General features: G+C 45.5%; 1 protein-coding gene across 1 annotated transcript; it reads left to right on the plus strand.

The window, feature by feature from the left end:
- Positions 1 to 11,498: 11,498 nt before the first annotated feature.
- On the plus strand, positions 11,499 to 19,196 carry GCNA (germ cell nuclear acidic peptidase). The gene is made up of 4 exons (XM_066249922.1): positions 11,499 to 11,650; positions 12,643 to 12,727; positions 16,576 to 16,720; positions 18,948 to 19,196. The coding sequence occupies exons 1-4, from the start codon at positions 11,509 to 11,511 to the stop codon at positions 18,966 to 18,968; spliced, it is 393 nt and encodes a 130-aa protein (XP_066106019.1). The 5' UTR covers positions 11,499 to 11,508; the 3' UTR covers positions 18,969 to 19,196.
- The last annotated feature ends 1,030 nt before the right edge of the window (positions 19,197 to 20,226 follow it).

The following is a 20,226-nucleotide window of genomic DNA, read 5'->3' on the forward strand; positions in this document are numbered from 1 at the left end:
GGAGTGAAGTATGGGCAGTGTGACTGAAGGAGTCAAGGCTTGACTAACTGGAGGTAGGAAGCAGGAGGGGGAGAGGGGTCTAGGCCTGCCACTGTGAGACCTCCCGAAGAAAGGTGGGGGGGAGCATGGTTTGGGGGGGGCGGTGGTTGGAGGATTGGAGGTCTGATTGGCGAGAGCCCTGCAGGATAGGGGGAGGTATCCAAGCCAGCCATTGGGAACCTCCAGAAGAGGAAAGGCGGGAAAGTGGTCATGGGTGTGAGGGCATTTGACTGTAGGAGTCTAGGCCTGATTGGTTGGAGTTACAAAGTGTGGAGTGGGGGAGGGGTCCAAGGCAGCCAATGAAGATCTCCAGAGAGGTGGGGGGGGCATGTGCTGGAGGGCGGGGTTGAGTGGGAAACTTGAGACCTGATTGACTAGAGTGGGGAGAGGGTGTGGGAGGGGTCCAGTTCTGCCCATGTAACGGGGAGGACAATGTTGGGCCCAGGCTGGGCGGGTCAAGCAGGAACATCATGGCCTGATTGGCTGCAGTTGGGAGTGGGGGAAGGGGCCTAGAACTGCCACTGTTGGACCTGAAAGGGGAGAGGCAGGAGCAGAGTATGGGCAGTGTGACTGAAGGAGTGAAGGCCTGACTGCCTGGACGTAGGAAGCAGGAGGGGGAGAGGGGTCTAGGTCTGCCAGTGTAAAGCCCATGCAGAGGAGAATCCAGAGTCGGGGCCTGTGCAGGGTGAGGGAGGAGTTAGGCCCGATTGGCTAGAGGCCGGAAGTGAGAGTTGGGGGAGTGTTTCAGGCCTGCAGTTGAAGACCTGAGGAGGTGGAGAGGCCAAAGTGGGGATCATGAAGAGGGTGTGACTGGAGAATTGGAAGTCTGGCTAAAGGCAGAAGCGAGACTGTGTGGAGGAGTCCAGACCTGCAGGTGTAAGACCTCCTGAGGAGGAGAGGTGGGATCATGGGCAGTGTGAGTGGAGCAGTTGAGGCCTGAGTAGTGTAAGACTGGTTGGGCAGAATTCGGGAGTAGGAAGATGGAGGGGTGGAGGGAGTGTGGCCAGATTGGTATAAGACCAGGAAGAGATGGGATAGAAAGATAAGGGGGCGATAAATGGTTAGAGATGTGTGGGGTGTGTGGTGGTCTGGTCTGTGTAAGACAGTGGGAGCAAGAGTAGAGGGGTGGAGGTGTGGGCAGTGATAGAAGGTTTGAGGACTGGTAGGTAGACTTTCTTGAAGTGTGAGGCAGGAGTAAGGGCAATGAAGTTGTTGGGAGAGTGGAGGGCCTGTATGGGCGGCTAGGAAATTGGGAGGGAGAAGCACTCGGCCTGAGACTGAGTTGGGGTTAGTGCATGCTAAAAGCTTAAGGTATGGAGACAAGTTATCTGGTGGCTCACAAATGAATGATCGTCCTTGCACATCTCTACAACACGTGGCGGTTGAGGTGACTTAACATCAGATGCTTTGTGCTTTCTGATTGGTCCGGATGAGGAGGATTGGCAAGGTGGGAGAGGGGTGTGGTACTCCTTGTCTAGAGTCTTTTCCATCCAGGCAGTCTTCATAAAAGAAATTTACATCTCATTTCACAGAGCAAGGTTTTGACTTTAAATTAGGGTGAAGAAGCTACCCAAAGATAAATGCAGTGTTACTGGTTCTGCCTTCTGGTTTTCTTTTTAAAAAAAGTATATCTTTGTTTTGACTACAGGTGAGGACATGTCCAAAGAAAAGCGTGGCCTATTGAAGGTTCCAGATGCTTGGTGAGATTTGAAAAATTGTATTTTCTCTTAGTTTAGTGCTTACACTGTTGGCAAAATGACTTTCTCGAAAATTATGTATTTGTTGTATTTAGAGTCTGCAGAGTGTATAACTTGGTTAGTTATAAAATGAGAATTATAAAAAGTGATCTTAGAATCATAGGAGTCCAGCCTTCTACTTAATACGTAAGCCCTCTATATAACATCTCTGTTAGTGGCCAGGAAAATACAACTCCTTTAGGTAACATGGTGGCACTGTTGAGTGTGGAAAGGGTAATTTCTAGAATGTTTTTCATTCTGAAGAAGTTGAAAGCTCTCCTTATGTTAATTCCACCCCATTCATAGTGCTGCCCGCTAGAGGTATGCACTTGTAGTATTTTTTTCTGCCATGACAAGCAGGCGTTTGAGGATAATTACCTTACCTCCTGGAAGTCTTCTCCTGGGAGTGCCCTGTTTTCCTCCTTCACAGACAAGCATTTAAGTGTATGATATGGGAGAGTGTAGAAACCATAGAACACAGAGCCTGGAAATAGACCCAAATACATGAAAAATTTAGTTCATGATAAAATGATACTTCAAATCAGTGGAGAAAAGATAGATTAATCAGCAAATAATTTGAAGATAATTGGCTGACCATTTGGAAAAAAAAAGAATTAGATTCTTGCCTCACTACTCTTATACCAGAACAAATTGTACATGGATAAAATATTTAAAAATAAAAAATGAGGCCCTGGCTGGTTGGCTCAGCGGTGGAGCGTTGGCCTGGCGTGCGGGGGACCCGGGTTCGATTCCCGGCCAGGGCACGTGGGAGAGGCGCCCATTTGCTTCTCCACCCCCCACCCCTCCTTCCTCTCTGTCTCTCTCTTCCCCTCCCGCAGCTGGGGCTCCATTGGAGCGAAGATGGCCCGGGCGCTGGGGATGGCTCCTTGGTCTCTGCCTGGGGCGCTGGAGTGGCTCTAGTCGTGGTGGGGCAGCGCGGCGCCTGGGGGGGGGGCGGAGCGTCGCACCCTGGTGGGCAGAGCATCGCCCCTGGTGGGTGTGCCGGGTGGATCCCGGTGGGGCGCGTGCGTGCGGGAGTCTGTCTGGCTGTCTCTCCCCGTTTCCGGCTTCAGGGAAATGCAAAAAAAAAAAAAAAAAAAATCATTAAAAATACAGAGAATGTAGATGGATTTTGTTTCTAATTATTTTGGAGTAGAGAAGGTCTTTCTAAGTTTAATACGAAACAAAAGCATAAAAATGACAAATAGCAATATTTGCATTATAAAAGGCTATTTTCCTTCATCTACAAAAATTTACATATCAATAACTTAAAAGAGGTGAAAAAAGAAATGGAAAACGGGTAAAAAGATATAGAAGGGCCTGACCAGGCGGTGGTGCAGTGGATAGAGTGTCAGACTGGGATGCGCAGGACCCAGGTTCGAGACCCTGAGGTAGCCAGCTTGAACGAGGGCTCATCTGGTTTGAGCAAAAGCTCAGCAGCTTGGACCCAAGGTCGCTGGCTCGAGCAAGGGGCTACTCGGTCTGCTGAAGGCAATCAATGAACAACTAAGGTGTCGCAATGAAAAACTGATGATTGATGCTTCTCATCTGTCTCCCTTCCTTTCTGTCCCTATCTATCCCTCTCTCTGACTCTCTCTCTGTCTCTGTAAAAAAAAATTTTTTTTTTAAATTAAGATATAGAAGGTAGTTCACAGGGAAAAATACAAATGGCCCACTGACATTAAAACTTATTCCACTTTTATATTTAAAGAAATGAAAACTTTTAAATGAGATATGACTTCATATATCAGATTGGCAAGGATTTTAAAAAACTTGATCATGTGCAGAGTTGGGAAATTTGTAGGGGAACAGGCAATTTCATACAGTTGTGGGGATATAAATTGGTACAACTTATCTGCTATCTGGTGAGCTGAGGGATCCTGGGCCAGAATGTGCTTTGGCCTCAACTTGGGCTGCCACAGGGCAGGTAGGAGCGCGAGGGCCCTGGCAAATTGTGAGGCGAAGAAGCAAGAGGCCCTAACATCATGGCCCAGGGCAGGGATCAGTTGCAGCTTTGAAATCACCCTTTGCTTGCTTCCCAAGAAATGGACTCTAGCATTTGTCTGTTTACCTACTGATCCTGATAATCAGACCCTCTCAAGCTTTCTCAGAATTCACTTTTATATCTTTAAGTAGAAATTATTTGCCGGAAAACAGGCTTCTCACTGAGAGCTGATAATCTTCAACTGGCATTGATTGTGCAGTAAAGATGGAGTTGCTTAGAATTTTGCTTCACTCCCCTATTGCGATCTTCATTTTATAAGTCCTTAAAACCAGTTTGCATTTCAGAAGCTGTGGTTGGGGCTTCTCTTCGTTTGAGATTTTTGACATTTGGTTGCTTTTGATGTGAGTAGCCTTCCTTTAAAATAACGTCTTATTTTTTTCGGTAGCATTATTATTCTGGACAGCGATGATGAGTCTGAGTCTTGTAAGTAGAGCCCACTCAAAGCAGTGATTTATGTTTTACGGTGTAACTGAACCACATCAGCGTAGATGTGACTGAAATGGGATTTGGGCCCCTGGGTGTGAGCTGCTCCTAGGTCTGTCTTACCTGGGACTCTCCCCTTGCTGCTTAGAGCACAGGAAGCTCCTGGTGCTCCGTTTCTAATTGGTTCCATTTACCTTTTTCATGCTGGGTCTCCTTACTTTTATTTCCTCTCTCTCTCTCATGGGAAATGAAAGAGTCCACTATAAACTTTAACCAGCCCCAATTTATGGGCTTTGGTTTTAGGGAGTTAAAAACATAGGTCAGCAGATTTTGTCATGCTTTCTGATGTTCTCTTTGTGTGTGTGTGTGTGTGTGTGTGTGTGTGTTGTTTTTTTTGTTTTTGGTTGTTTGTTTGTTTTTTTGTATTTTTCCGAAGCTGGAAACGAGGAGAGACAGTCAGACAGACTCCCGCATGCGCCCGACCGGGATCCACCCAGCACGACGCTCTGCCCACCAGGGGGCAATGCTCTGCCCCTCCGGGGCATTGCTCTGTTGCGACCAGAGCCACTCTAGCACCTGGGGCAGAGGCCAAGGAGCCATCCCCAGCGCCCGGGCTATCTTTGCTCCAATGGAGCCTCGGCTGCGGGAGGGGAAGAGAGAGACAGAGAGGAAGGAGAGGGGGAGGGGTGGAGAAGCAGATGGGCGCTTCTCCTGTGTGCCCTGGCCGGGAATCAAACCCGGGACTTCTGCACGCCAGGCCAACGCTCTACCACTGAGCCAACCGGCCAGGGCCTTGTTTTTGTTTTTTACAGGGACAGAGAGAGAGTCAGAGAGAGGTACAGATAGGAACAGATAGACAGGAATGGAGAGAGATGAGAAGCATCAATCATCAGTTTTTCGTTGTGATACCTTAGTTGTTCATTGATTGCTTTCTCATATGTGCCTTGACTGTGGGCCTTCAGCAGACCGAGTAACCCCTTGCTCGAGCCAGCAACCTTGGGTCCAAGCTGGTGAGCTTCTGCTTAAACCAGATGAGCCCACGCTCAAGCTGACGACCTCGGTGTTTCGAACCTGTGTCTTCTGCATCCCAGTCTGACGCTCTATCCACACTGCCTGGTCAGGCTGGTGTTCTCTTTTTTTCCTCTGATTTAGTTGTGGCTGGCAAGAACAAGCAGAAAGAGAACATGAGGTAATAGGAGAATTAGTGAAATTTGATGTTTTTTTAAGAAACAGTGTTCTGGGTAAGAAGATTTCAGAATAGACATCACTTTTCCTCTGTGAACACTATGTTCAGGGTCATAATGGGTGCTTGATCTCACAACCAGGTTCAAAGTATTAGGTTCCTTAATTCTATCCCATTATCTGATGTCAGATTCTTCCAGATGTCTCTGTGAACCATCTCCTAACTTCTGGTTTCCACTATGCAGGTCCTGACCAGTTTTTGCTCTTGCATTGGTACAAGAGTTTATTCTATTTTAAGTGGCTCTGCTTTAGCCATATCAATCCTCTATTTAAATTGCTTGTCATAGAAAAATTAAGCTGTTTCGCCCAGTAGTTAAAGTCCTGTGTGGTCTGACCCTCTTGTATCTTTTAGCATTATCGACTACTACTCCTGTTAAGGAACTCTCTGCTCTACCCAGAGGTAGATGAACAGGTGTTTCCCTGCTGCCAAACTGTAGGAGCTGTTAAAATAATTACTGGAATAAATCTGAAATGCGGTGCTAGATGACTGGTTTCTACATCAACACCTTAAATTTCTATAGAAATGTGAATTGGTAATCCCTGTCCCACCCTTGCCCACCACCACGCCAAATAGCACTGTCAAGTGGGAAAATTGTCTCGAGCTAGCTCTGATTTATCTCTGTTGATTATTTTTTGCAGCATGTGATCCAAAGTCAGCAGTTGAAATCAGCTGAACTTTTAGAACCAAATACTGCATTGTATAAAGCTGTTTATTGGAAATGATCAGTTTTATTATTTACACTTAAGACCCATTTATTGAAATTTGTTTTACATACAGAAGAATTCACACTTTTTAGATGTACAGTTTGATGGATTTTGACAAAGTTCATATTCTGTACCGTATACTGTAGTGTAACCATTATCATGATCAAAGATGCAGGATATTTCTATCACTGTCATTTACATTTTAAATGGATTATCATAGATCCTTAGAAGTAGTATGGTTTACAATATTATACATAATAAAGTCCTTATTTGATAAATAAAAAGTATCTTAATTTTTAAATAGTAATATTGGTTTCTTCCTGCCACTACTTGACTAGGTAAAGAAAATCTGTTTTAAGGGGCCTGCCAGGAGAGCCCACAGATCTTGGGTTCATGTCAGGTGCTTCTCTCTATGGGTTGCTTACTGTAGGAAAGGCAGATTTGGGGAGGAAAGTGAGAACTCGGTCTGGGGCATGTTGAAAGTAAGGGGCTTATAGGCAGGGCTGCTATTTAACACATTTAATGACCAATAGACTACAGACAGGTATTAGGCTGGCTGCCTGAGTGCTCAGGACAGACACCATCAATCAACAGTTGGGAAGGTTGTTCCTATGCATGCTGAGTCAAAATCGGCCCTACGCACAGGACATCCAGGTAGGAAGTTGGAATTGAGGAGCTAGAAGTCAGAAGCAAAATTGGGCTGGATAGAGTGGATTGGGCTGGCAGATAGATAATGCTCATGCAATCCCAAGGATTTGACCGGATTTGTGTGAAAGGGTTGTGGCTAAACTTTGGGAATGAGTTGAGGGAGAGAAGTGAGTGAGAAGTGGATGGAAAGGTGCAAAAGAGAACCAAAACAGAACAGTATCCTGGAAATCAAGAAAAGAGAATTTTTTTTTTTTAGGGTTGTTGATATCCATACATAACCTTTTTTAAAAATAATTTTATTTTTAATGGGGCGACATCAATAAATCAGGATACATATATTCAAAGATAACGCCAGGTTATCTTGTCGTTCACTTGTGTTGCATACCCATCACCCAAAGTCAGATTGTCCTCTGTCACCTTCTATCTAGTTTTCTTTGTGCCCCTCCCCCTTTCCCTCTCCCTCTCCCTCTCCCTCTCCCCCCTCCCCCCGTAACCACGACACTTATCAATGTCTCTCAGTTTCACTTTTATGTCCCACCTACGTATGGAATAATACAGTTCCTGGTTTTTTCTGATTTACTTATTTCACTTCGTATAATGTTATCAAGATCCCACCATTTTGCTGTAAATGATCCGATGTCATCATTTCTTATGGCTGAGTAGTATTCCATAGTGTATATGTGCCACATCTTCTTTATCCAGTCATCTATTGACGGGCTTTTTTGGTTGTTTCCATGTCCTGGCCACTGTGAACAATGCTGCAATGAACATGGGGCTGCATGTGTCTTCACGTATCAATGTTTCTGAGTTTTGGGGGTATATACCCAGTAGAGGGATTGCTGGGTCATAAGGTAATTCTATTTTCAGTTTTTTGAGGAACCACCATACTTTCCTCCATAATGGTTGTACTACTTTACATTCCCACCAACAGTGTATGAGGGTTCCTTTTTCTCCACAGCCTCTCCAACATTTGTTATTACCTGTCTTGTTAATAATAGCTAATCTAACAGGTGTGAGGTGGTATCTCATTGCAGTTTTGATTTGCATTTCTCTAATAGCTAAAGAAGATGAGCATCTAAGAAAAGAGAATTTTAAGGGCCACTGACTTGGCAGCTGAAAAGTAGTTAATATGATGGAAAGGGATTAATGGATTTGTCTCTGTAACAGGTACAGACAAGTCTGCTCTCGTCATAAAGTATACTATTTGGGAAACACGGAGAGGTGGCAGATTTCAACCTTCTGGAAACTGACCCAAATACCAGGACCGTCTGAGAATGAGGACCTCAGCTTTGTGCTCAGCACCAGTACCCTGGGTGGTGCACGGGTGCTGCTGAGGTGGACTTCCATATAGCTGTCTGTCTGGGTGCCTGGAGAAACCCTGCTCTGAGGCCGCCTCCCTCCCTCCCTCTGTGGCCTTCACCCTTTCTCAGGCAGCTGGAGCTCAACGTTGATATGGAAAAATGGCGATTAACTAGACATTTTCCGGAATGGTTTCCCTCCTGCATCCAGATGGTTTGAATACACACCCTCTGACAGCCCATTTCACTCTCAGTACTTGACGGGGACCTCCTTTTGAAAGGGTTTAGACAGATGGAAAGATTGAGTAGAAAGATGGAAATTTAGAAATGATGACTGAGCAGCTCCAAAGAAGGGGAACAGAGTTAGTGCAGGAAACAAACAAACTTCCGAGTGATCCTGTGTGGTGTTGAAAAGGTGGGCTTCTGACATGAAAAAAATGTTGCATTCATGCTTCTCTTTGCTGTTGCCCTCTCATCCTTCAGCTCCATGGTGATTACTTTGGACTCTGATGATGAGGACACCCTTGAGGAAAAGCAAGCTAAGGGCTCCAAAATCAGTCATGAAGGTAAGTGCAGCGCACACTTCGAGAAGCCGTTGGGCGTTCTCTCTCAGTGGGGTTCTCACCCTCCTGGCACTGCGCAGAGAGAAGCAAGTTAGGAACAGGGACTGAGGACAATGAAGGTGGCTCTTCCTTCTCTCTGGGCGCAAGTGACAAAGGGGAGGAAAGAGGAGTAAGGGAGGCACGGGTCCCTGTTTTCTTACTGGTGGACACGTGGGTGGGTGATGATCGACGGCTAGCAGGCAGTGACTTTTAGAGGAATCCGTGCTTTGTCCATCTAGCTGTTTGTCTTCACCTTTCACGACTCCATTTCTATTTTCTAGAGATTCCTGTTTTTCTCACAACCTGTTCCCTGCAGCGGATCCTTACTTTGGATTCAGAGGCCCTTTCCACCTTGCAGGGCTTGGAGCTTGACTTCCAGCTCAGAGCCTGCTTAGAGGGTATGAAACTTAGGAAGACTAGGAGCTTCTTAAGCAACAGGGATGGTAGTTTATTCATCTTTGTTTGCTTGGTACAGGTGTAGGGCATGATACATAGGTGCCTAGGTAAAGTACTGGCTACTTCTTAGGTAACTACTCAAGAGCTACCATTTGCTAGTTTCCTAGCTAACCTGGGATATCAGGGCAGAGAAAGGAGAGGTGGCTTTGAACCCTAGTCTCCTTATTTCAGCACCTGTCCACTCAAATTGCTTTTCTCTGTCCTTTTCTCTCGCTCTGAGTATATGCTCCTGAGCAGGACAGAGGTGTCCAGGTGCTGAAATGCAAAGGGAGCCCCCAGGAAGCTAGCTGTAGAGCAGAGCGTGAGGGACACAGCCAGAAACCAGTTTACCACCATAGGCCGCCAGGTGCTGACTCCTTGAATCAGTAGATCCAGTCTTTTGAAAGTGGACTTTCAACTCAGGTTGCTCGTACCCGAGATGAATTGGGCGTCAGTTTTAGCCCTGGAGGTGAAGAAGGCTCCAGAGGACTGTCTGTCTGTCTCTGTACTGTTCTCCATGTGCCGTTTCCTTTGTTACTATAATGAATTTTGGTAACTTTACAGAAAAAAAAAAGGCCTGAGCAGCTTTTAACACATATTTCCAACCTCACCTGTGACCTTTGTCATTGGGCAGGATACTTTTTTTTAAAAAAATTAAGCAGTGTTTCTACTGTTTTTGTTTTTAAAATTTCAACTGCAGATTGGAAATCTTGAAATTTTCTAGGAAGAATGACTTTTTAGCATAGGAACACCCATTCCTTTCTCTTTCCTTATTGGTATATCTAAAGTTCTTTGATAATTAATTTGAATAATAGATGCATTTCTCAACATACATTCTCCCAAATCTTCAATTTTACGGCATCGTTTTTGTGCCATGGATATGTTTTCACATCTGGCCTATGCTCTGGTTGTCATTTTTACATCCAGGATCATAGAAACCTCGAAGCTGAGCTCTGAACAAACTCCAGAGAGCATGTGGGGTTAGACATGCCACCTGTCATTTTCAGGGGAAAGGGACCTTCTACCGAGGTCAGTGACCTCCCAAATGTTCCTAAGGTCTGTCAGTACTGACCGCATGGCTTAACTTCTCACTCTTTTTTTTTTTTTTTGTATTTTTCTGAAGCTGGAAATGGGGAGAGACAGACAGACAGACTCCCGCATGCGCCCGACCGGGATCCACCTGGCACGCCCACCAGGGGGCGACGCTCTGCCCACCAGGGGGCGACGCTCTGCCCCTCCGGGGTGTCGCTCTGTTGCGACCAGAGCCACTCTAGCGCCTGGGGCAGAGGCCGAAGGGCCATCCCCAGCGCCCAGGCCATCTTTGCTCCAATGGAGCCTCACTGCGGGAGGGGAAGAGAGAGACAAGAGAGGAAGGAGTGAGGGAGGGGTGGAGAAGCAGATGGGCACCTCTCCTGTGTGCCCTGGCCGGGAATCAAACCCAGGACTTCTGCATGCCAAGCCGACGCTCTACCACTGAGCCAACCGGCCAGGGCCAACTTCTCACTCTTACATCAGTGGTTCAGAGAGCTTTGCACTTGTGGACTAGTTACAGAATTAAATTTCGGTCACAAGCATAGAATTGCCAATTTTCACTGTGTCTGATGATGGAAATATACTCCAACTACTATCTACTGTTGCCACAATTTCATAATGTTAAGAGCACCAAAAATTTAGTGAGGACACAATCTCAAAATAAAGGACAGTCCTTTAAATTACAGAAATTGAACTAACTTTTTTTTTTATTTTAGAGAGAGAGATAGACAGGAAGGGAGAGAGATGAGAAGCATCACCTCATAGTTGCGGCACCTTAGTTGTTCATTGATTACTTTCTCATATGTGCCTTGAGTGGAGGCTAGAGCCGAGCCAGTGACCCCTTGCTCAAACCAGAGACCTTGGGCTTCAGGCCAGTGATCTTTGGGCTGAAGCCAGCAACCATGGGGTCATGTTTATGACTCCTTGCTCAAGCCAGTGACCCCGCATTCAAGTTGGTGAGCCTGTACTCAAGCTGGCAACCTTGGGGTTTTGATCCTGGGTCCTCCGCATCTGAGTCCAATGCTCTATCCACTGTGCCACCGGCTGGTCAGGCTGAAATAACTGATTTTTAAGTGTGATTCATAATGTCACAGTTCCCTGCTTGTTTAATTTCTGCTCACTAATCTGAAGTTGAGTGTCTCAGGGTTGGGGGTGGGGGTGGGAGGAGTCTGCTTATATGTGATTGTGCCTCTTGAATTTCAGATAAGATTCAGAAAGTGATACCTGATACTGGTAAGAAGCCTATGACCCAAGAATTTCCAATAATCACCAGTGATGATGACAGTAATTCAGAGAGTTCTGTAGTAATTAAAGAGGGAAAGATTTTGCCAATTAAAAAGGAGATGGAACAGTGTTCTACACTCCAGTGCAAGTCATCTGGGCATAGTGATGAAAATATCTGCCAGCCACCAAATGATCCTGACAAAGAGCTCGTACCTGTGGTGGGGCATCCCAGAAAGAAGAAATGTGCAACTGAAGATCCAGGTAAGCCAGTCACACCAAGTATCCCTGTGCCCCCGAAAGTGCCCAGCCCGCCCAGTGTGCCGGCCATGCCTGCCTTGCCCTCTCTCTCGGATATGTCTGTCTCATTGGGTCAGCCTTTCCTGCCTACCAACCCCGTGCCGTTTCAGCAGCTGCCTGGTGGCCAAGGGAGGCTGCCACTCCACTGATGAGGATCTCTAGGCATGGAGGAGGAACGCCTAAAGCTTAATGTTCATGTTCTGTCGCCCTGCAGTGCTTTCTCCCTGAGCTCTCTGTCCCTAAGGACATCCCGTTTTTCTTAGACCACAGCCCAATTGTTGCTTCCGTTAGGAAGCTGTAAGTCAGAGTTGCTCCTGGGTTCCCATGCTTGTTACTCCCCACCTGTACTAAAGCACCCACATCTGAATCTGTCTCCCCAGTAGACAGTGAACCTTTTGGTTGGAGGACAGTTACTCATTTTTCAGTCTCTCCTAGGGTGTAGCTTGGTTTTTGGCACATAAAAAAATGCTTAATAAATCTTTTAAGTAAATGAGTGAATGACACTACTGATACAGAAGTCTGGCTAGAGCCACTGGCAGTATGGATGCTAGACAGAGGTAGGAAGATTTGGCCTTCTTATAGGGTGAAGGTGATTTCTAGAGCATGAACACTTTCCTCCAAGCAAGTGTGTGAGATATGCCAGGGCGCTCCTTATACTGCTCACACCTCAGTTGCCCTCACAGTCCAACCTTGACACACACATTGTAGTTCCTGTGACCTCATTGTAGGTCTTGGTGCCTATGACTGAGCCCTACCCCACTTACTCTGTTGGCTCTGAGTCACAGCCGTAAAATATTTCATGCTGACTGATGGAGCAGTACGCAGCCTTCAGACGGACAGTGTCATGTGTAGATGTTGCTCCGGACTTGGCTGTGGGGGCTTCTCCTGGGTTTCTGCCAGTTGCTTGATGGTACCAATTTTCAGGGTACAAACTGTTACCTTTTCCGTTGTGACAGAATTCAAGGAGTTGAATTCTTCAAAGAAACCCAGGCCTTCAAAGAAGAAACCCAGGGTAGTGAGATCTGAACAGTGTGACACTGGGTACGTACTGCTTACGTTCAACGAACCAGGAATCGACCGCATGATTGTCAGATGTTAAGCAGCATACTGGGCATGTGTGGGGGGACTCGAGAGGGTGAAGTAGCCTGGTGGGGGAGGGGGACAAAGCTTCTATCCCTGAATTGAGAAGGCATGAGCAGGAGGAGGTGGAGGCTGTGGCTGCTCCTTGCTGTTGCCCTCCTCCCTCTGTCCCAGCAGAGCTGGGCATGGTAATTCTGCAAAGACCCTGCAGTTTCCCAGGCAACGGGAGCCCTTTTACCTCCACAGCATCTCTGGCCTCAGGTTTCCTTTAGTCTTTAACTCAGATTAAAGAATGATGTGTAACCAAACAAGAGACTTTTTTTCAGCCTCATGGTCACCAGTTTGCACAAAGCCAGAGCAAACATAGTGGAAATGGCGAGAGGGGAGAACTGACAAGTTGTTCCAACGCACTGAGCCAGAGGGAGGGCGATCAAGACTGCCTTCCAGGTTGTTGCAGTGCTTTGAATGAACTCAGTTAATCTTCCTACTTATATATATTCTTTATATTCTTGCAGATTTTTCAAGCTTTATTAAATATTAGGGTGAAATAGCTTGCTTAGAGTTCTTTTATTTTTATTAAGGTATATATAATTGATATGGAAACTAATAGGCCATTTAGGCCAAAACCATGCTAATCGTTAAAGGAAACAAATAATTAATATATTTTCTCACTTAGATTCCAGGAACTTCTCACTTTTTTCCTTACTAATATGCAGTAAGCACAATTTTCTTTGTTTTTTTATTTTTATTTTTGTTTTTTTTTTATTTATTTTTTTTTTCATTTTTCTGAAGCTGGAAACAGGGAGAGACAGTCAGACAGACTCCCGCATGCGCCCGACCGGGATCCACCCGGCACGCCCACCAGGGGCGATGCTCTGCCCACCAGGGGGCGATGCTCTGCCCATCCTGGGCGTCGCCATGTTGCGACCAGAGCCACTCTAGCGCCTGAGGCAGAGGCCACAGAGCCATCCCCAGCGCCCGGGCCATTTTTTGCTCCAATGGAGCCTTGGCTGTGGGAGGGGAAGAGAGAGACAGAGAGGAAGGTGCAGCAGAGGGGTGGAGAAGCAAATGGGCGCTTCTCCTGTGTGCCCTGGCCAGGAATCGAACCCGGGTCCTCTGCACGCTAGGCCGACGCTCTACCGCTGAGCCAACCGGCCAGGGCCAATTTTCTTTGTTTTTACTTGTATTCAGGAATAAGATGTACTTACATCTGAATTATCTTATAAGCGAAGGAATCTATTTGTAGGATTGTATGTTTACTTTTGACCTGTATTTGGGGGCCATAAATGCATCTTGCGGGAAGAATGATGTGTCAGGCACTGGGTAACAGAGCCACTTGGGCCTGAGGCTCTGTTTCTGCACTTCTCGCTGGGTGAGGTAGCTGACAGTTGTTTGGGTTGTTCACTGTTAGATGGTTCCCCTTTCAGCAAAATTTCTTCTATGGATTCCTACATATGTGTTTAAGCTGCTTTGCCTATAGGAACTTGTGTTTTGGATTGCTCCTGGTTTGCTTTGCTACAGAGTGTGATAAAAGAAGAAAGGAGCTGCCCTTTGTCATTGTCTTCGGCATCATGCAAAGGAGGCTAGCCTGTTTGGACTCCTCACTGTTGCCTTAGTACTTCTTGTTTCAGTCTGTAGGCTTCCTGTTGTGCTTAGCATTGTTCCTGCTTGCTGGTCATTGTGTCTGATGTACCCATTTGGGGTCTTGTTGACTCCTCTGATGTGGAGATGCTCAAACTGCAGTAGAATGGCACAGACACTGAGGTGAAGGGATGTTAAGCCGCAAGGCCTGCTTGATGTGAACACAAACACATGCAGGGTCACATTCTCCACTGAGGTCTACAGATGGTTTAGGTCTTCACCTGCCACCTTTTCTGATGCAAGTTTTCTTACAAAACTAAGTACAGGCAGTCCCCGGGTTATGAACAAGATAAGTTTGTAGGTTTGTTCTTAAGTTGAATTTGTATGTGAGTTGGAACAGGTACATTTACCTGTTAAAAGCTACTTAGATGGATGTCTGCCTTAATATAAAATTTATTTTTACCTTTCTGTGCATATAAAAACTTACACATTTTCGAACCTACAGAACCTAACCTATCTCATTCGTAATCAGGAGACTTCCTGTAATTTGAGGCAGAAATGTTAATCATATCATGCTTTGGGATGAAGAATGTTACTTAACCTCTGTTTATCTACTCTGGTACCTTTTTCCTTTCCCTGCCTCAGCCACCTCACATAGGGTTTACTTTGGGACTTAAGGGTTAATGAGTTTTCTGTTAAGTCAGAAACTCACTTCCCTGTATTTGCTTCTGTTTTATCTTTTCAGCTCTGTGGGCTCTTTCCCATCTCTTTAGACTTGTGGATTGTCCCAGCCAAGATAAAAACACCTTAGTCTCAATAAATAATTATTACAAGTGTTAGTCCTTTATGTGCTCAACACTATTCTTTGTGCATTTGAGTTAGGCCTTGAAAGACGGCGCAGCAACGGGTCTAATGGAAAGACCATGAAATTTGGGTCACAAGACTCAGTGTCTCTGTGAACTTTGGGTAAGTCGCAACCTTTGAGTTTCAGTTTTCTTCTGTGCAAAGTGGAACCATAAGACTGCTAATAGTTTCTTTGGAGGGTGTTTGCGAGGATTAGCTATGATAATTCAAAACGAAGTTCTTGGCAAATGATGAAGGGCTACACAGACAGTTGCTCTCAGGGGAGGTGTCATTGTAGGCCATGGGCAAATAGGTTGTTCCGAGGTGTGAATAAACTGTGCGAAACCACAGTCTCTATCCAGGGAGTGTTTGAGTCGCCCACTTTGGCCAGAGTGGGAATAGCAGCTGGAAATGGAAGTCAAGACTAGCTTGACCTGGGCCTTGAATGCCAAGCCAAGAAATGAGTGGGACATAATTGGAACATGGTCTAGAAAAATTAATCTGGAGGTATGTTTGTGGGTTACCTTAGAAGAAAAAGGGCCTGGAGGCAAGGAACACAGGAATGCTGTCACATCGCTGCATAAAGGGGAGGACAGGAATGTGATCTAGTGGTGTCAATAGGTGGAAGGAAGAGGCAGGATGGAGGAGGTGGGGGAAGGAAATAGCGGTCTGTCTCTGTGCCTAAGTGGACATAGGATAAGGGACAAATGAATTAGAAATGTCTTTGAGCCTGACCAGGTGGTGGTACAGTGGATAGAGTGTTGGACTGGGATGCGGAAGACCCAGGTTCAAGACCCCGAGGTTGCCGGCTTGAGCCCAAGGTCGCTCACTCGAGCAAGAGATCACTCGGTCTGCTGTAGCCCCCCCCCCCAGTCAAGGCACATATGAGAAAGCAATCAATGAACAACTAAGGTGCCACAACGAAGAACTGATGTTTCTCACCTCTCTCTCTTCCTGTCTGTCTGTCCCTATCTGACTGTCTCTATCTGTCACAAAAAAAAAGAAATGTCTTTGAGGTTTTCAGCCTGTTATAACAGAAGTTGTTATAACAGCTTGAGCTGGAGACCTTCTCATATCAGTCAGTTAGAAATTTGCATCGCATAATTAATTGTAAACTCAGAACTAGATGTCAGGAGAGAGGTTGAGACTGAAGATATAGGTGTGTGGGATCACTCCTGTTGAGGTTGAAACCGTGGGTTTCACATCTGATAATTTGCAAGAAGTGAAGAAAAAAGGCTCTGAATGGACCTTGGAAAATGCTCTCGTATAAGGAGCTGGAAGGAGGAGGGCCCAGCAAGTTTTCCAGGTCTCTTTTGCCTATATGTATACATTTCTTCTATTTATTTGTTTAGCTATACAGGACTCAGTAGAATTTTCTTTTGCAGGAATTCTCTCTGCAATATACCAGGATGCTTCCTGCAAAATATTGAAAAGTTAAAGGAGTATTCGGGAAGGAATTTCAAGAAGAATAAGGATGAACTGGTTCAAAAATTATACACCCTGATTAATGAATCTGTCTTTGATAAAAAGGTAGAATCAATGAAGAAGCACTCATTGAGTTACTGCTGTATGCTTGGCACTCTTGGGTGCTGTGAGGTGTGCAGATGTGCTAACGGTATATTTCCTGTCCTTGAGAAGTGTCAGTTTAGATGGGGAGATGAGACATGCTTACGTAAAAAAAAAAAAAAAAGAGAATATTTGTGGATGATAAAATATGGTACATGCTATAGAAACATTGACCTGGAACCTATGTACTCTTATTGATCAATGTCACCCAGTTAAATGTAATTTTCTAAGTAAAACTTCAAAAAATAAAAAATATATGGTCCAGGCTGTTACTACCACAGAAGATCAGCAGAGGGAGAAATCACTGACAACTTGAGTGGTGAGGAAATAGGATTGCCTGCAGGAGGTGAGACTTGTTCTGGTTCTTGAAGGATGAGAAGTGGAGAAGCAAACAGTGATGTGGGAGAGGGCATGTATTGAGGCTTGACTATCTGGAAGAGAGGGTTTATGTTGAAGAATATTGTGATTTTGGGCAGGTGCCTTTGGGCAAGCTCTCTTTGCTTCAGTTTCTCATCTGTTAAATGGGGATAATCATAGTGCCTTCTACTTCATAGAATTACTGTTTGGCCTAGTTAAATTAATACACCTGAAGTGCCTAGAACAGAACAGGACTAGTGGCATAGTCAGCAATACATGTCATATATATATATATTTATTTATAATTATTACTGTTATTATTATTATTATTTTGGTTAGCATCGGGCCAGGTAATGGAGGGCCTTAGGAATCAGGTTGGAAGAGCTTAAATTGAAATCAGTAGGCAGCACTGCCCAGGAACGGGGTATGAAGTTGCTGCTGAAAGAACTAATCTGTCAGAAGCAGGGGCACGAACCAGATCGCAGAGAATTTGGAGGCTGAGAGACAAGGCCCATTGGTCATTAGGTTTTTTGAACTTCGTTGTCTGCAGGGAAAGTGCTGTTGCCCATAGGTTCCCCATTCTTTGGTGCCCTTCCTGATGTCAGCTGAGATGACTGATTAGCGGAACTAATTTAAGTTCTGAGTTGCGTTTTCAGTTGGGCCTCAGCACTCACACACACGTCACACTGCCTCAGTTGGCTGGTCCTTCTCTGCTGTCCCCGACTTTTCTAATCTGCTTAGAACTGCTTTCTGATGCATTGCTTGTTCGTCCTCAGCTTCCAGAGAAACTAGACATCCGTTGGAATAACAAGATGCTGGGAACCGCTGGCTTGTGCAGCTCTGGCTTTCTCCATTACCCGCTGGAGCGCTACACTAAGATTCAGATTTCTGTGAAAGTCTGCGACTCCGCAGGTGATGGGAGGAACATGGCAGCTTTCCCACTGAGAGGACATTGTTACTGGATGTCTCACCCTCCCTCTGAGTCCCACTTGTCCAACTTTCTCTGCAGCTCCCTGTTGCTAGCAGCGGTCTCCTCATTCTCCCAGTAACAGGTTCAGGGTCCCCTAAATCTAGCCAATCACCAAATCTTTATAATGACTATCATTATTCCTTCTCCACCTTTGCCCTCGTGCCCTCTCTCTTCTCCCTGCTGCATTCAGTCTCAGTCTCGTGCACACTACATTGCCTTCCTGCTGAGAAACCCGGGGCTTGCCAGTGCCTGGGGCTGGCTCTCAAGGCCGCCAAAGCCCACCCCTCAGTCTCCCGCCTTGGCCAGTCTTGGCTTCTACTGCTCCACCAGTAGCCTGTGCTCCAATGAGGCTGACTCCCCACTTGCTTTCAGAATGGACCACATGCTTTCCTGGCCTTGACATTTGCTCACATTTTGCACACCTAAAATGGCTTTTCTAATTTTGCAAATCAAGTCAGTTGTTAAGAGCCCAGCTCAGGTCCCAGTTTCTCTGTGGTGTTTCTGAGCAAATCCTGTGGCCATGGTGATCACTCTGCACCCTGTCTGTGCACTTAGGTTCCTGGAGCGTGGAAACCAGGTCTTGGCCAGATGTATTTCTAGCAGTATCCCACAAAAAGATGAGCAGGTTGGGCCTGCTCCAAAAAGACTCACTCACTCAGGACTCTCTGTCATTTACCATATTTGGTTGAAGTGGGTAGAAATTGTACTTTCCAAATCCTGGGAAGATAACACGCACGCCTGCCTGCATATGCTTATACAAGATGGCTTTCTGTCTGCTGGGATTGAGAGTCCAGGGGTAGTTGGGTAGTGACCAGAAGGGAATTGGTTTAAATACTCATGGTTTCTTTTTATTCCCCTTCCCAGACCGAATCCGTGATACCTTGATCCATGAATTATGCCACGCAGCCTCCTGGCTGTTCCATGGCATGCGTAATTCTCATGGTGACATATGGCAATATTATGCCAGAAAATGTAATATGGTGCACCCAGAGCTGCCCTTGATCACCCGTTTCCATAACTACAAGATTAACTACAAGATTTATTATGAGTGTTCTACGTGCAAAACCAGGTAAGACCCTTCTCCTCAGACTTTTTCCAGTTATGTTTTTACTATGGCCCCCAAGTGACCCTTCAGTGATTTTATTAATTACATGGCTGTCTGACTTGAGTAAAACCTCTCTACTCATTTCCATGTGCTTTTTTCTCTGATCTCTCCTACTCTGAACCGGCCTGGCCACTGCTGCTGCTTGGAGCCCCACTCTCTGAGAACCCCCAGAAAAACCTGGCTTTGGACCCAAGGCCAGCGGTTCAGAGAAGAACCCGAGTTACAGCGACTGATTCTTTACTATGTAGTATCTCTTTGCTTTTTAGGATAGGTCGTTACACCAGATCATTGAACACCAATCTCTATGGCTGTCCCGAATGCAGGGGAAGGCTGGTCCTGATGCCGTTGACTCGGAAAGATGGAACACCAATAAAGCCCCACGTGAGACCATTTGCTAGATTTGTGCAGCAGAATTACAGAGTGGTTAGGCAGCAGACAACAGGCAAAGACCATGGAGATGTGATGAGAAACCTTAGTAGCAATTATTTCATCTGTAAAGCAAAGCAACAGCTTTGAGGTTGTCTAGGAGGTTATGTGTAAGATGAATTCTCTGCTGTTAAAGAAGTTTTAGGAAAAATATCTTTGTTTCTACAGAGTGATGAATATTAGAATTTAAATTCTTTTTATAAAATTTCATAGTGTTACTGATGATTGTTCTTTAAGAGTTTTATAGCTCAGTGCTTTGTACCCTTGACAGTACTTTGGGCCTTGAAGCCCTTGAAGTACCCTTGAAGCCTTTTGGGCCCACCTTGTACCTTACTTATACTTCATAGTTTTAACATGTAGAACAAAATGCAAAAGCAAATACATTCTTAAGAGTGGCCAATTGAGAGAATGAGAATAATGCTGGAAAGGGCAGACATTTTAAAGGCAGCATGTCAAAACGAGGGCAGTTGGCAAATAAAACCTGTTACACCTTCCTAGAAATAAAAATGTGTTTCATTAATTCACTGTCTCTTGCCATTGAACCAATGGAATTGTTTTTGAAACAAAAAAATAAAGTGTTTTCTGCAATTCACTTGTTCACACAGTCTGTTC

This window comes from Saccopteryx bilineata, chromosome X (genome assembly GCF_036850765.1).
Source record: "Saccopteryx bilineata isolate mSacBil1 chromosome X, mSacBil1_pri_phased_curated, whole genome shotgun sequence".
Classification (NCBI taxonomy): domain Eukaryota; kingdom Metazoa; phylum Chordata; class Mammalia; order Chiroptera; family Emballonuridae; genus Saccopteryx; species Saccopteryx bilineata.